The 17,271-nt window shown below is 49.8% G+C and overlaps 1 protein-coding gene across 1 annotated transcript in view; it reads left to right on the top strand.

The window, feature by feature from the left end:
• Vwa2 (von Willebrand factor A domain containing 2) overlaps window positions 1-17,271 on the top strand; it is a 29,473-nt gene that overhangs the window by 2,264 nt on the left and 9,938 nt on the right. Inside the window, exons 2-5 of the mRNA XM_035443055.1 lie at window positions 741-815; window positions 2,797-2,930; window positions 9,448-9,557; window positions 13,852-14,043. Coding sequence (XP_035298946.1) covers window positions 741-815; window positions 2,797-2,930; window positions 9,448-9,557; window positions 13,852-14,043 — 511 coding nt within the window. The remainder of the gene's footprint in view (window positions 1-740; window positions 816-2,796; window positions 2,931-9,447; window positions 9,558-13,851; window positions 14,044-17,271) is intronic.

The following is a 17,271-nucleotide window of genomic DNA, read 5'->3' as shown; positions in this document are numbered from 1 at the left end:
AACATTTCTTATGATTCCTGGTTCACTGGGTCCACTTGTTTTCTAGAAAGCTTTTTATCAATTTACAGCATCACCATTGTGGGGAAAATTCCCAACTGGATCCTTTTGCAATTATATTTAAAATTTAAAATTAACCATGAGTTTGCACGTATAAGCATCCAGGTACCCCATTTGAACATTAGCTCTGGTGCTTTTTCTGTGGATTTGTCTCTTCTGTGAATTTTAAGTTTTATGACAGTGAGATATATATATATATATATATATATATATATATATATATATATATATTTACCCCAGCAACACATTGGGAACCGTGTAAGAATGTACCTGGATCCACAGCAAAGAGCTGTACCCAGAAGGAGCACAGTTATGATCAAGGACAGAAATCCTCAGGGTCATCATCCTTTCATAGCCATCTTTGTTAAGAACAAACAACAAAAACTCCCCCCGCACAAGCCACTCAAATATAAAGTTACTTCGCAGGAGTGGAGAGATTTTAAATGCTCTCCATGTGTCCAAGTATCCGTGGTACTTGGGCCCTGGGGTGGGGTCTCAATGATAAACCCAGGGCATCCTATGGTCCCATGTGCCACCACGCCCCAGCCACACCCGCTGGTGATTTTTGAGAGAGGAATGCTGGACTTCTTAGCTTTGCTTTGTTCCTTTGGATCACATAATGTATTGACACAGACACCTCTCACCCTCCTGAGTCATGACTGCCTCTGTTTTTTCTCTCCCAGTGTCCCCGTCCATCCCTCTTCAGGAAGTCCATGTCAGCCGGGAAACCATTGGGAAGATCGCAGTGGCCAGCAAAAGTAAGTTCGGCTCGCCTACTCCTCCAAACACAGGGCTGTTCAGACCTCTGTGCAGTGGGCCCAGCGAAGCCATGCTCTACCTGAGTGCTTTCACTGTGGCCCCAGCTTCCTGTAATGAAGGGCATGGCCAGTTGCTTCCCCCCCTCTTCAGCCCTTCTGATAATTCCTACTTTCCTTGGTTAAACTAGTGATAATTACAAGGAGCAGCAACAAAAACAACCTCCTTGTCACTGAATTTTAAGTTGAATTTTTATGTGTGTGTGTGCTCGTGTGCGTGTGCGTGTGCGTGTGCGTGCGCGAGCACATGAGTACATTGGTAGGACTTGCACATGGATGTCAGACATCACTTGGAAGAACTAACTGGTTCTCTTTCTACCACGTGGGTGCTGGGGATCATTCTCAGTCAGCAAGCCTTGTGCTTGCTAAGTGACTTTACCTACTTGCTGTTGAAGCAGCCCTCTCCGTGGCTGAATTTCTCAGCCTGTCTCAGGGCTTTCTGTCATCTACCGAACCACCCGTATTTGCTGCCATATTTCCCCTTCTACCTGCTCAAGCCAAAATAGTGCTTTCCTGCAAGCCCTGCCTGGCTCTCCCTCCCTTCCACCCTCCTACTTGGGGGAACTCGGTTCCATTCCTGGCTCCACTACTTCCTGGTGCTCGGTTACTTGGCTCCAGGTTCACACTTCCTGCTTCCCTCATCTGTCTGGTGGGAGTGGAAACACAAATCTCAGGCTGAGGAGGTGGCTCAGTGGGTAAAGTTTTTGGATTCTCAGTGCCCACATAAAGCTGGGTGTGGCGGGTGGGGGGGGCTGTCATCCCATCACATGATGGGATGATAGGGGAACAAACACACCAGGCTCCCTGGTCAACCCGTGAGAGACAGGGAGTCAAAAAGTAAAATAGAGTGCAATTGAGGAACATATATGCCACCAGCTCTGTATTGCACAGATATACAGGTGTGCACACACATACACACACACACACACACACACACACACACACGTAAACACACACACACACACACACACACACACACACACACACACACAACATAGGCAAGAACAGACTGCTTAGGAGCAGAGATCATAGCTAGATGACAGCTAAAAGTACTGACTGGTCCTACTGAGGTGGCAGACAATGTCCCTCCACCAAGCGTGGTGGCGGTAGGAGCCAGCGTGCAAGCACTAAACATGTCAATTATGTACATTAAGTGGTGAACTGTGTGGTATAGGAAGTCTCAAGAAGACATCCAAAGAAATAAAACAGTCCGGGAGCTGACAGGGTTGCATGAGCAGGTGTGTCAGACACAACTTGTGCTTCAGTTTCATGTCAACTTGACACAAGCCACAGTCGTCTGGGTGCAGGGGCTCAATCGAGAAAAATGCTTCGGTAAGATCAGGCTGTAGGCAAGCCTGTAGGTAATTTTCTTAATTAGTGATTGAGAGGGCCCAGCCCATTGTGGGTGGGGCCACCCCTGGGCTGGTGGTCCTGGGTTGTGCAAGGAAGGAGGCTGAGCAAGCCAGGAAGCAGCTCCCCTCTGTGGCCTCTGCAGCAGCTCCTGTGTCCAGCTCGCTGTCCTGCTTGAGTTCCTGTCCTGACTGCCTTCCATGATAAACGTGATATGGAAGTGTGAGTCAAAGAAACCCTTTCCTCCCCACGTCGCTGTTGGTCATGGTGTTTTATTACAACAATTACCCCCCCCCCCCAAACACACACACTAAGACACACCTCAAGCAGTGCTGAAGTATATTCGAGGCATGGCCCCTGCTGTTGCTTGGACTCTTGGGTCACTCAGCCGCATATGTCGGAGTACCCCACTAAGATCATGACCCTCATGGCTGGGGCCTCGACCAGCCCAGAAGACCCTCTTCACAGGACTCCCGTGACATGGCTGAAGACATGTGCACAACCAGGCCCTTACATCACAGTCTCTGGAATGTGGGAGCTTCCGGTGTGATCCCCCCATCTGCTCTGTCTCCAGTGATGTGGTGCTCTGCGGCGGCCGACATCCTCTTTCTGTTAGATGGCTCTCACAGCATCGGGAAAGGGAGCTTTGAGAGAGCCAAGCGCTTTGCCATCGCTGTCTGTGATGCTCTGGACATCAGCCCTGGGAGGGTGAGTGCAAACGTGTCTTGTCTGTTCAAGTGACAGAAGCAAAAAGAGTCGATTGTCTGTGCAATGTAGGTACTAAGGGACAAAGTGAAACCTGATGGGATTGATGCTGCCATCTTGGGGATCAGCCAAGAAGTTGAGAGACCCCTTCTTCCTCTCCCTCCTCCTCTTCCTCCTCTCCCTCCTTTTCCTCCTCCTCTCCCTCCTTTTCCTCCTCCTCTCCCTCCTTTTCCTCCTCCTCTTCCTCCTCTCCCTCCTCTCCCTCCTTTTCCTCCTCCCCTTCCTCCTCTCCCTCCTCTTCCTCCTCCCCTTCCTCCACTCCCTCCTTTTCCTCCTCCCCTTCCTCCTCTCCCTCCTTTTCCTCCTCCTCTTCCTCCTCTCCCTCCTCTCCCTCCTTTTCCTCCTCCTCTTCCTCCTCTCCCTCCTTTTCCTCCTCCTCTCCCTCCTTTTCCTCCTCCTCTTCCTCCTCTCCCTCCTTTTCCTCCTCCCCTTCCTCCTCTCCCTCCTTTTCCTCCTCCTCTCCCTCCTCTCCCTCCTTTTCCTCCTCCCCTTCCTCCTCTCCCTCCTTTTCCTCCTCCCCTTCCTCCTCTCCCTCCTTTTCCTCCTCCCCTTCCTCCTCTCCCTCCTTTTCCTCCTCCTCTCCCTCCTTTTCCTCCTCCTCTCCCTCCTCTCCCTCCTTTTCCTCCTCCTCTCCCTCCTTTTCCTCCTCCCCTTCCTCCTCTCCCTCTCCCTCCTCCTCCTCCTCTCCCTCCTCCTCTCCCTCCTCTTCCTCCTCTCCCTCCTCCTCTCCCTCCTCCCCTCCCTCCTCCTCCTCTCCCTCCTCCCCTTCCTCCTCAGTTCTGCTTGCTTTGGTTGTTTAGCTTCTTCCCAGCACACACTGAAGTTGTCCTGCATTGTCCTTCCAGCTAGTCCCACTACAGTGAAGATAGAGGCTTTGAAAGTGCACCCCTTTCCTTCTGGGTCAGGCAGAGCTCATACCAAATGACTTAAGCCCCATGACAACCCCCCACCCAGTCACAGCACTGGAGAAGAGGGCCTCATCCAGGTTTGGGGCTGGAGAGGAATGAACATGGCTCCAGCTTCCACCTACAGAGAGACTGAGTTTAAAGCATCTTAATTAAGTTTTGGATGCTCTATGGGTGGTATGTTGTTAAGGCCATGGAAGTCCTCCCTCTAAACAATTAAAATTTTATCCCTGGATCCTCAGGAAAGGGAATGCTCACTGAGCAGACTGGAGTCTCAGTGTGAAGCCCAGATCTGTCCTCTCTGGTCACTTGAAAAGATCTACTCCTGTCTGATCAAGTCCAGAGAGCACCATCATGTCACGTCCTTCCTGGCTTCAAACATCACAAATCACAGACTGGGGCAACTGTGGCTCTTGTTTCTAAAACAGGACTGAAAGACCCCGGGAGGCTCAGGCCCCCCCGGATCTCAGCCAGGACCACGGCCACCCCAATCACCGGGCGGAGTCGAAAACTCGATGCAAACAGCAAGAGGCTTTATTGTAGTTGTTTAACGAGCCAACCCCATGTTAGCTCAGGTCTTTCATACACCTGCCATGGCGGATGACTGGGAAAGACAGCTTGAAGCTCTGCATAGAGAACTTATAGGGCAGCATAAGGGGAGTGTCTAGGGGTACACACAGGCTCAGGATTGGTGTGCCTCCAGGCTTGCAGGGCTTACCCTGTGTTGATTGGTCAACTGGTTGTTATGGCCCATAGGCCCTCCCAGGGTGGTTGCTATGCTCTGCGCATCATTGCTGTGCACTTGTCCATAAAGCACACCCAGAGCCGTAAAGCATAGCACCACCAGCTGACTTCTGATTGGTTCCTTGCCATGAGGCAGGCATCTGACCTCCTAGTGACCGAGGCAAGGTCAGGCAAGCATGTGTTAGGCTGTTAAGGCTGCTGAAATGGGGAGCTGGTCCCTTCAGGACAATTTTGAATAACCCAACAACAGCATGATGATTAATGAACACAGCTCTCACAAAGAGAACCACAGATGGCCCTCAGCTGTGTGCCGAGTCCCCCCAGCTTCCCCGACTCAGCATCAGATCCCCAACTCTGTAGCTGTTTTCATTCCCCAGCTGAACAGAAGCACTTGGGGGCTCAGTGACAAGCTCCATGAACAAGCCTTAAGAAATGAATGTCCCATGTTCCAGAAGCATAGGAATGTCAAACTCTTCCATTTCCATGGGGACCACACCAACTGCTCCCACACAGTGGCAGGGGCTTGGGCCCTCCGACCTAGCAGTCTGCTCCTGAGTTCCCCCTCCCCCAAACAGTATTGATTACAGTGTCACCAGTCACCATAAAAGATTTCAGGCAATCTGAACGTGCATTGGTAGGCAATAGGTAAGAACCGACTAAGGTTCCCTTTCATCCTTAATTATGAATGAGGTAGGGTTCAAGTCCAGAAAAGATAGACTGGTGCTATATATAAACACTTTCTGAATTTTCAACCATGTAAACCCACCCAAAAATGAAATAAAAGAACGGATATAGTCTGGAAAGCCATAATTATCTGAATTAGAGACTGGTCACAGGGTGAGTGAGAAGGAAATGGCTTTCCAAGGCAACATTCCTGGCTTAGTCCTGTAAAAGCTGGAGGGTGTGGGAACAACAAGGCTTGGAATGAGGGTGGGCCAGGCTGTCTGGAGAGAAGGGGTGTCATTTGCAAGTGTGAGCGCATTGCCCTGGAGTGTAGGCAGTCAGGCCTGGCCTCTGACACTAGGGATGCCATTCATTCGGTCCATACAGGAGCAACCCAGAGGTTCTGAGCATGGTATCAACAGAGTATCAGCCTAAAGGGACTGGGGCAGAGACCTGCTGGCCCTCCACCTTCCTCCAGCCAGAACCCTGCTTTAAAAATGATTCCCACCACAGGGGTGGGCCTAGGCCCTATCCCAAAGGATACGATAGACTCTGATGACACCCTATGGAAGGCCTCACCCTCCAGGGGGAGCAGAAAGGATATGTGATAGGTAGGGTTTTAATTGGGGGGGGGTTGGTAGGGGAGGACGGGAGGGAGAAGGAAACTGGGATTGTCATGTAAAACAATCTTGTTTCTAATTCAAATTTTAAAAAAAATCTGAAAAAAAAAAAGATCCCCACCACGAGTTACTCCTAGAAGAAATGGCATACAGATCAAACATAGTCAACCTTGACATTAGCCTAATGTGTCCAGGAGACCCCATGGGTGGCAAGTTGGGAGAGGAGAAATATGACATGTTTAGTCTTTAATGTTTTGGTTTTTTTTTAACGTTTATGTAGGTGTGTGTACACACATGGAATCAGGAGACAGATTTACGTTTGCTGTATGCAGTTGTGTGTGCACACATGGAGTCAGGACCACTATTGGGAACCAGTTTGCTCCTTCCACCTTGTGGTTCCTGGGCTCAAACTCAGGCCATCAGGTCCCACAGCCAGCTCCTGTACCCACTGAGCAGCTCACTGGTCCTGATGTCTGCCTTCCTTTTTTTTTTTTTTTTTCATCTTGGTTTTTCAAGACAGGGTTTCTCTGTGTAGCCCTGGCTGTCTTGGAACTCACTCTGTAGAGCCAGCCAACTGGCCTCGAACTCAGAGATCTGTCTGCCTCTGCCTCCCGAGTGCTGGGATTAAAGGTGTGCACTACCAATGCCTGGCTTGCTATGTGTATTCTTTATACCATGTTCTGCAGAAGGGGAAATAGTCTCAGAGACGTTAAATGATGCCTGAGGGTCATAGAGCAATCTCAGACAGGGTTAACTGTGGGAGAGGTGGGACACTTGACTGTTAGCCCAGGACTTGTCCAGCTCATCCGTCTGTCTCTCCCAGTGGGCAGCCTCTGGGCTAGGATGCTGTAATGACACACACACCCCACTATGCATGGCCAGTTGACAGCCAGCAAGCAGTGTGGCAGTCTGTGATAGTGGAGAGAATGGGGGTATGGAATGGGGTGAACACAGTAAGAAAAACAAGCCAGCAACGCTTGGGCTGATGCTGTCAGGAGGGGAATCTCTACAGCCCAGGGGGACTTAAGTATCGCTGTGTGTGTTGTGACTATTTTTGTGTCATTGTGACCAAAAGGGAGGAAAAGGTTTATTTGACATGGATTCGGGGGTCTTTTAGCCCATCATGGTAGGGAATGCCAGGCTGTGAATGTGGCTGCATCTCTGGCAGTGAGAGCATGAGACTGTGTGGCTATTTCCATGGTAAAGACCAGGGAGGAGAGCGAGGGAACTGAAACCAGGGCTGGGTGGACTGTTGAGAGGCCTGCCTTGTGTGACCCACTCCCACCAGCCAGCACCCCCTTCTCAAGGCTCTGAAGCCTTCAAAATAGCACCACAAGCTGAGGATTGAGGGATCAAAATGGGGGACCTGAAATATAGACTTTGAGTTCAAACCATGACGTAGAAATGTATGGAATTCTAGGTCAGGGCCTGAAACAGAGCCAGGGCAGTGAGGAACATGGGAGCTTCTGTGTAAGAGGGAGCAGCTCATGTGAAAGAGTACAGAGTGACTCCATCTTAGGACAGTAGACCACGGATGCTCGGGGAGATCAGTGTGGGTTTAACCTAAGAAAGACTCTCTCTCAGCAAGACTGAGAAGCCGGGGCCGGGGGAGGAGGGAGCGCAGACAACCGAACAGGTAGAAGGGCTTGCTCTGTCCAGACTTGAGTTCTATTCCACACACCCACGTAAAAAGCCATCCATGGTGCCACACACTTGTCACCCTGGAACTGAGGAGATAGAAGTGGGCTAGCTACTCTAGCCTGATCAGTCCCCAGGTCCCAGTAAAAACTCCTGTTTCAAAACATGGAGAAACAACAACACCCAAGGTTGGCCTCTGGCCTCCTCAAGCACACACACTCTTGCATACACACACAGACACTCAGACACAGACACACACACACACACACACACACACACACACACACACACACACACCTTGAGGAACAGGGAACACGGTGTCTGTTTGGGTGAGCCAGTGCCTTGACTGACAGACGGCAGGCATTCTGTAGAAAGGCTTGCTGGGCAGCGTTTATGTGGCTTCAGGCTTTCTGTCTTTACTGTTCGTTGTGTTTGATTTGCCACTTAATTTGATTCATTTAGTTTTAGGACTCATTTCCCAGTAGCTTTAAGTTGGCCTGTTTAGGTAGAGTTGGAGTGTTTGAAGTCTTAACACTTACAAACTCAGACACTTCCGGCTTTAATGGCCCTGTGCAGAGAGAGAGAGACCTGGGCGGTTTGCTTCTGTGTACAGTAAACTCAAGATAAAAGGCCCGATTGTGCTCCCAAAGCACCGATTAAATGAAATGCCTTAACTACTGACTAGGGCTGTTTCCTGTGTGATTTGATTTGAAGCTGTGTCCTTCCTGCTTAATCCAAGCAAGCGGGACCAGCTGCTGGTCTCTAGAGAATTCCTCCCACCCCTTCAACCAAATAACTGCTTTTCATGGTTCAGTAAAAGGGAGGGCAGTGACAGGAAAAGGAGAAAGTCTGCACTGGACATTCCCCTTTCACCTGACACGCCACCTGCTCTGGTCACCAGATCCCCCTGCCTGTGCTGAGTGGCCTTACAGGTCCACTTTGTACAGCTACAGGCAACACCAAGATGTGGTTCCATGTTCTCCTTTCCTGTAACAGTGGTGTACTCTGCACCTGGCTCTCCTCTGCCCCCTGTCTGTCTTTTTATGTCAGAGTATGTTGGCAATCTACCATCTCTCTGTATGTGTGTATGCAGCTACTACAGATAATTAGCCTGTCGTGAGGATTTACCAGGACTAATTAGCCAGCCTTATTGATGGACTGTTGCTATTACAAATACGCTGTCATCTTGTGTAAATGTCTCATTTCACTTGGCGGAAGAGTATCTCTAAGACAATCTCCAGCAGCCATATGCACTTTTAGCTGCATATTGCCCTCCATAGATCTGATACAGTTTACATTCTTACCCGCAATGGCGGGGGCGGTGGTTCCCTTGGCAGACAGTGCATCTGCTTTGTTGTTGTTTTATTTTTTTTACTAAGCTGATGGGAAAATGGTATTGTTTTCCTAAGGCCAAATGTCTTGCCATTAAAGAACCATTTGTTTTTCCCTTCTTTGATCTTTGTTCATGTCTTTGGCCGGCTTTCTGCTGGATTGCTGTCCTTTTACACGTGGAGGAAACCAACCCTTGCCTCCATGAGCCGTAAATTCCCCTTCTGTTTCGCCTTTACCTTTGTGTGAAAGTGTGTTTTACCCCGACGTGTGTGTGTGTGTGTGTGTGTGTGTGTGTGTATGTGTGTGTGTGTGTGTGTGTGATGCCTTTAGGGGCAGGTACATGAGATGATTGACTGTCATAGCAGCTCACAGGCATATCTGACCACGTCCTTCCTGATTCTCCAGCTGATCTGTAGAACCGTGTTTCAAGGGAGGCTGTCCAGAGTTCCCACACAGCATTTGCTGAGTGGCCAGGAGACAGACATGGGGCTTTCTTCTTTGGAATGTTCATGATTTGTCTGACATCTCTGGGGCCTCTGGCCCTGTCTCCTCCTACAGGTCAGAGTGGGAGCCTTGCAGTTTGGTTCCACTCCTCATCTGGAATTCCCGTTGGACTCCTTTTCAACCCGACAGGAAGTGAAGACAAACATCAAGAGGATAGCTTTCAAGTCAGTATAATGGGATAGTGCCATGGTCACACTAAAGCTGGCTGATTGCTTACGTCTGTCTGTCTCCTTCCTTCCTTCCTTCCTTCCTTCCTTCCTTCCTTCCTTCCTTCCTCTCTCTCCCCCACTTTTGAAACAAGGTCTCACTGTATAGTCTAGACTGGCCCAGAACTCTCCCTGAACTCACACAGACTGCCTCTGCCTCCCTGAGTGCTGGGATTTAAAGTGTGGCCCCCACACCTGGTAAAGCCGCTGCCGTGAAGGGCTCAGCCCCACCCACCTCCCACCCAGCTGTGCATAATGAGTAATTTTCAAGGCTGCCCCTTATTATTACATGATAACATCCAAGGTAAAAAAAAATATTGCTACTATTCGTGGTTGTGAGTTACCTAGAAGAGAGGGTTAATGAAGGTCCTTCCTGGTAAAGCGTGTGAGGTTACCTGGAGAACACGAGGTAGCAGCTCAGCTTGGGAGACCTGTTCACCACACTTCTACTGTGCTCATCTGCACACACCGTGCTTGGATGTGTGCGTGTGTTCATCTGCACACACAGCGCATGGATGCACTTGAAGTATGGTTTCTCATGTGACACCTTTCGAAGTCTGTCCTATGGTAGCTCACCTGCCCATCACCTGCCTGGCACTGTAGTCATGAGAGTGGCAGAACTGGTTTAGAATGTTGTTATCTGGCCCTGGGTAATGTGCCTGTCGGTTTGACCTCGGGTTCTGAGAACAACATCTTTAGGCGACTGACTTTTATGTATGCTAGGACTTGAGATTCATCTTCAGGTTCAGCTTCTTACATGCCTGTGGGTGACCACTCGCCCCGTGTCCCTCACTCTCACGTCTCCCTGGATGGAGCTGGACCCATTTCATCCTCAGACGGCGCCGCTCTTTCCCCGCTCTAGCATGGAAGGACAACTGAACTCAGGCTAGGTCACATTTTTGGGTTCACCTGGCTTAAGTCTTCATAGTAAAGGTATTTGAGACCCTTTAACTCAAGAGCCCCTGCGCTTAATGACTTGGCTACACCAACAGAAAATGCTTAGAGGCCTCTCCACAGGGCACACCTAACTTCTGCCAGGATGACTGTCTACTGCAAACCTTTGGCTCTCCATTTAGCTTGGTGCCATGGTGACATCATGGATATCTTGGCATCGTAGCCTCCGGCCACCTCATGTGGAGCCAGCGGCAGAGCTGAGAACAGATTCAGAGATGGTAGTGGTCTGTGGGATGGTGAGAATTTCTTCTCATGCTTCAGAGGCCAGAGTCACCGGGAGACTCTCCTGGCCTTGGCGGGAAGGCAGCGGAGGAGTCAACCTGGGCAAGGCCAGCAGGATACCAGGCAGCAAGCCTGGCACCTGTGTACTGAGCTGTGAAGAGGGGCACCATGACCCACTTGGGAGGGGGGCTGGACCTTTGAATAATTAGCTTCTTTCTAAACACAGGCTGGTGACAAGGAAGATGCAAGTTTAGACCAAATGAGAAAAAATGGGTTTGAGTGTCTCAGACTTCCAGGCTTTGTAACGAAAATCTGGATTAAATCCATGACTTGTCCTGCATGTGTAAAGGGAAAGGAACACAGTGTCACTCTGAAGGTGGCCAGGACGGCCCGTGTGACAAGTGGAAACAGGGTCACAGAGGACAAATGCCTTTTCTTTCAGTCCCTAAGCCTCAAGCCTGTAAGAAGAACAAGAGTGATGGACAAGGAGGCAAGAGATGCCCTGGAGTGAGAGCAGGGTCTCACTGAGAAATACAGAATTCAAGACTACAGCCAGGAGCCCCTGGATCTCAGGGCCCAGGCAGGGGAGGACACGAAGACGTAGGGCACTCCTTGGCCACCAGCACCTTGGTGTTGGGAGAGTTTTATGAGCACTTAGGCAGAACACACAGAAAAGAGTTGGGACATGTTCAGTAAAAGCCTGCAGGTCATGTGGTCTCTGTACAATGTACGGAAACGAACAGGAATGTCTCTTTTCCAGTAAAACTATAAAATGGGCAGTAGGATCTATTTCTCCGCACATTGCTGACCCATAGAGAGGAAAGAACATGGGTTTCTAGGAGCTCAAATGGGTTTAAATTCCAGTTCTGACCCTTTCCTAGGTAGGTGTGAAACAGGTGAATTGACTGTGAGCCTGTCTAACCATAACGAATAAGGACCTTGGGGCTGGGTGGTGGTGGCACACGCCTTTAATCCCAGCACTCAGGAGGCAGCAGCAGGAGGAGCTCTGAGTGTGAGACCAGCCTGGTCTACAGAGAGTTCCAGGACAGTCAGGACTTTTATACAGAGAAACCCTGTCTTGAAAAATAAAAACACAAAATACCAAAACAAAACAAAGAACTTGGTGTCCAGAAGTAGAGGGTTCAGGGTTCAAATCCAGTCTGTACTCACCTTGAGCTATTTAACTTTAGACAAGATTTTCCCCCCTCAATCTCAGGAAGCTGTGATGAAAGTATGCGAGCGAACACTAACCCCACATGTTGTATGTCTGTATGTGTCTCTCTGTTTCCATAGGTTTAGCACAATGCCTGGGACATGGTAAGTGTCAGTAAATATCAACAGTTATCCCTAAAAGTCTGTGAACCAGGGCCTCTTCTCCCTGTCAAATAAGAATATTGAAACACACACACACACACACACACACACACACACACACACACACACACACACACGCTTACATTTCTGAACAGTTAGCTGTGAGGATTACATTTAGAAATGGGAATGTTAGCACTGTAATTCCATCTGTGTGGGAGACAGCCTGAAGATGACTCTGTTCTGGTAAACTAGCAGTCATGAGGACCCAAAGCCTCCTGACATCTTTGGCGTTTAACTTTGATCCAGTGCAGTGAGGGCCACGGGATCCTGAGAGTGTTGCTGTCACTTATTAACTCGGTGCAGCTGAACAAAGAGAATTACTGTAAAGAGCTTGCATAAGTTAGAAATCAAGACAAGCTTTGGGCTTCGTTGGCACTGGTGCTCCCGTTGCTAAGCCCATTGCCTGGCTCAGCTCTGTCCCTTCACCCTAAGGCACACTATTGTTTCTGGTTTCCCGGGTCAGCAGGGCTAACTGGTTCTGATGCTCTTTCCTTGGTGCAGCTGTTTCCTGAAAGCTCCACCCACATGGATTCCTCCTCTGAACCCCGAAGATGCTTCCTGCACAAATACTCTTAAAAAACCCAGCCCGGGGTTATTTCTGTGGAGGACTCATACTCTGCTCCCTGGTCTCCATTTACCATCTTTTTATACTAGGCCACTGTACAAATTAATGGTTAAAGAGATGACTTTTAAATCGGTGGTGTTGCTGCTGTGTGTCGGCGACCAGCAGTCTTCATCTAAGAGTTAGTTCATGTCAGGCTTTATTAACGCAATGGAGCTTCGCAGACAGAATTGCCCATTGAGAGCCTGCAGAAGACAAAAGCAGGAAAAGTGAAGAAGATGCTGCGTCTTGCCTATAAATACTCCCCAGCAGTATTGCAATGCTCTTTTTCCATCTCTCTGCTAAACGAAGAAGGCTTGGCGGATTGAGGATGTCAGGCCTTAACTAAAACGAGCCTGGCTTTCCAAATAGCCACTGGGAGGAGAGGTGCCTGGTCAGGGGACACATAGCAGATTTGCATGAGGCTTAGCTTTCTTTAGTGGTAAAGTCAATCTCTCTCTTCCTCTCAATCCCTCCCTCTCTCTCCCTCTGTTCCTCTGTCCCTCTGTCCATCCCTCCCTCTCTCCCTCTCTCTCCCTCTCTCTCTCTCTCTCTCTCTCTCTCTCTCTCTCTCTCTCTCTCTCACACACACACACACACACACACACACACACTTACACACACACAAATGAGAGCAAGCAAGTGAAAGACCAGGCAGGCTGTATCCATGTTTCCAACTGGTTGGATGTTTGGACACAAGAATAGCAGCAGCCTCCTCTCAGAGGACTGAGTTGAAGGCAGACATTGCCTGCAGGTGTACTGTACATATCTGTATATACATATTGTATATGTGTGTGCATACCTCCTCCCTCCACCCATATCAGAGTGATGAGTGATACTCCAACCAGGCTGTATGTAGCTGAAAGGTTTGGCCTCAGTAAGCCGGCAGACAGTTCACTAACTTCAAATCTATTGTAATGGGTTAATTGAACTGGCCAGCTGCCAGCCTGGTGAGTCTGTTTTGGTTTGGATGGTGGAGAAGTGCCTTTGAGCCTTTGCTAGGAGTCACCACTCTCCCCTGCTGACAGGGATCCATTTGCCTCAGGACTGTCTTCTCAGCTTGCCCCATGCATTTCTTCCTCTGTCTGCTCTTGTCTTCAGAGGTGGACGCACAGAGACAGGCCTTGCTCTGAAACACCTGCGTAGAGGGTTCCCAGGAGGCAGAAATGGTACTGTGCCCCAGCTCCTTATCGTCATCACGGATGGCAAGTCCCAGGGCCCCGTGGCTCTGCCGGCTAAGCAGCTGAGAGAAAGTGGCATCGTTGTGTTTGCCGTTGGGGTCCGCTTTCCCAGGTAAGTGTCTCGGTCAGTCTGCATCAGCCCTTGTGCAGTGGGATCAGCATGACCAGGGGCCTTCCAGAGGCTTCACTGCAGCAGCAAGATTGGGGGTCTTGGAGAACCAACTGGTCTTTGTGTCTCTCTAACTTGTTTTGCTGGTTCTGGCTGCATTGCACAGCACGTCCCCACCTTTGAAAGCACTGGGTTTCTGTGCTTCCCTGTGCTTTCAGCTGAACATTGGTTGTAAGCGTCCGAAGTCAACTCAAACTCATTTGACAAAAACAGAAATTAGTGGAGTCGCCACCTCATTTCCCCCGTGGGTCAGCAGCTCCTCTGGTGGGGCAGAGGCATGGGCTTCAGTGCTGCTCAGCTCCACCCTGTCCACCACACATTTCTCAAGCTCTCTTGACTGTCCTCTCAGCCTGGGGTCATAGACAGCACACCAACCCCACAACTTCACATTTCAGTGTTGATGGGAGGGGGAGGGGGACCATCTCCAGCTTCTGCTAACCCAGTTTGAGCAGCCTGAGGCACATGAACACCTGGTGCTGGCAGTGGGCAGGGAGTCTATGACAGGCCCACTATCCCTCCAGCCACCCTCATCCAGGTGTTGGGCAAACCTGCCTTCCTGGAAGAGATGGCCACATTCCACCCCTGTGCTCTCAACCTTCAGCATGGACATGGACCTGGTCCTTGGGGCTCTAATTGTGGGTTTCAGGTGAAATGACTGGGGGATGGGCACCATGCTTACACTTAGAAAACGTTTCTCTCAGTTAGAATAGGTTTCCTCCTCATGCTGACACTTAGAAAACGCTTCTCTCAGTTAGAATAGGTTTCCTCCTCATGCTGACACTAGAATGGGTTCTTAGAGACTATATAGATGCCCATCTCACGGGAAAGCACTAGGCAATAAAGGAATAAGTGGATATGTAAGAAATGTGACTTCAGGTGAAAATAGCAGAAGAGGGCACAAGGGTGATGACTGATGGGGACGTGGTGGCAGCTTTGACATAAGGCTGCCAAGGCTGCTTTGAGGATTTTTTTTTAAGCAAGAAAGGCAGTCAGGTGGTAGCAAAGCCCCAAGGCAGTAGCTGTGGATAGGAGCTCAAGCAAGCTCCTGAATCACACACACACACACACACACACACACACACACACACACACACACACATTCAGACATACACACTCACACATACACTCACACATACACACTCAGACATACACACATACACACACACACACACACACACACACACACACACACACACACGTAGACAGAGCAGGCAAGGAAGGCCATGGGGACTCTGCTGTGGGTGCTGGGCAGTGGCTCACTGGATAAGAGTGTGTGCAAGGGTGAGGGTCTGAGTTTGAATTCTCAGCACCCATGTTTAATAAAAGAAAAGAAAGAGGTGTGGCTGCATGGACCTGTAACCGCAGAGCTGCAGGGACAGTGACCGAAGAATCTGCAGGAGTGGCTGGCCATCAGCCCAGCACCAGCCCAGGAAGCCCCAGGTTCCCTGAGAGCTACTGTCTGTGAGAGCTCAACATGGAGTGAGTGACAGAACCAGATACCTAACACCTTCCTCTGGCCTCAGGACACACATCTGCCTGCACACAACACACACACACACACACACACATACACACACACACACACTCACTCTACATCCACCACACAAACAAACCACATCTCCCAATCCTCCATACCACACACCACACACATACATGCAACCCTCATATACACACACCACACACAATGCGACCCACATGTACACACACCACACATAGACACAACACATGTACATACACACCACACATACACATACCCCACACAGCCCACTGCATACAATACACCCCACACGTACACTTACCATAGACATACTACACACACCACACACCATACACCACACACACCATACACCACACACACCATACACACACACACACACACACACACACACACACACACACACACACACAGATTCTGTTTTGAACACTCTGCTGTGGATATTGCTGAAGATTTTGGGGTCTATTGTGAGTAGAATGGAAGGCCCTTGGGCGTTTGGGGACAGACAGAAATGGCATTTTCAGATAGTTACACTGGCTGGGGCGCGAGGGAGGAGGCTTTGGGATAGCTCAGACCAGAGTTGGTTATGTTCACAGGATCAAGCTTTTGGGGCACACTGGGAAACACTGGGCATGCTGAGAAACCCTGGGGCATGCTGGGAAACCCTAGGGCATTCTGGGAAACCCTGGGGCACACTGGGAAACTGGGGCGTGGGGGCATGACTGGACGTGGGGTGTGTTGTGAAGGCAGAGCAGTGCAGTGGCTGCTCAGTCAGATTGGACTCTGAGTGGGGAACGGAGGAGTTGGCCTGAGCCCCAGAGCAAATGGTGGAGCCGTCTCCTAACAGCAGAGACGAAGACGAGGAGGACATCTGAAAGCATGCTGGCTCTGTCTCTGGCATCTTTCCTGCTAGCTGATGCTTCTCCACTCTGGCTAGCATCTGAATTCCTTGGGCAGCTTTGGAGAAAGCCTGTTGTTGGGCTAGAACAGTGGATTGGGGACAGGAAGGCCACATCTGAGAAGCTCCCTTCTGTGTGCTGAGGGGTAACTGGGTGCTGTGCCGAAAGTTTGGCCTCCATGGATTCAATAAGAATGGAGAGTTCGGCACCACTGAATTTTGGGGCACAGTGACTCTCTGGTTCTTTTGGCTGAGTTTCAATAGCAGGATTCTTCTCTTCACACCACAGACTGCTTCATCTTCGCTGGTTTTTAAGGTCTTTGTTTCTTTGTGTCAGGGCTGGGCACACATGCATGCCATGGTACGCTTGTGCAGGTTAGTTCTCCCCTTCCACCATGTGGGTCCCAGGGATCAAACTCAGGTCATCAGCTTGGCATGAGTGCCCTTACCTGCTGAGCCTCTCACTGGCTCTTAAACACACAAAAATTAAATTAACATTTATTTGTCTTATTACAAAAAGATTCTCAGTGCTATCTCTTCTTCATGACCTAGGGCTATCCCAAATACCATTTGTCCTGGGCACTGGTGGTGACGCCCTCTGGCACTGAGGGGTTCCAGCTGCATCCCCTCTGCAGCGCACATGACTGGCCTTGGGGCTCTTGTGTCTGTCATATCTCAGTGTTCTGCTGTCATTGGCTGTTTTTTATATGCTCTGTTCTTTCTCATCTCAGCTTTCTCTCATTTGCTTTTCTGGTTGGTTTTAAGCCATTAATTAATA

Source organism: Cricetulus griseus, chromosome 3, assembly GCF_003668045.3.
Source record: "Cricetulus griseus strain 17A/GY chromosome 3, alternate assembly CriGri-PICRH-1.0, whole genome shotgun sequence".
NCBI classification, from domain to species: Eukaryota; Metazoa; Chordata; class Mammalia; order Rodentia; family Cricetidae; genus Cricetulus; species Cricetulus griseus.
Note: the sequence above shows the minus strand (reverse complement) of the source record. Positions and strands in the feature narration are given on the sequence as shown.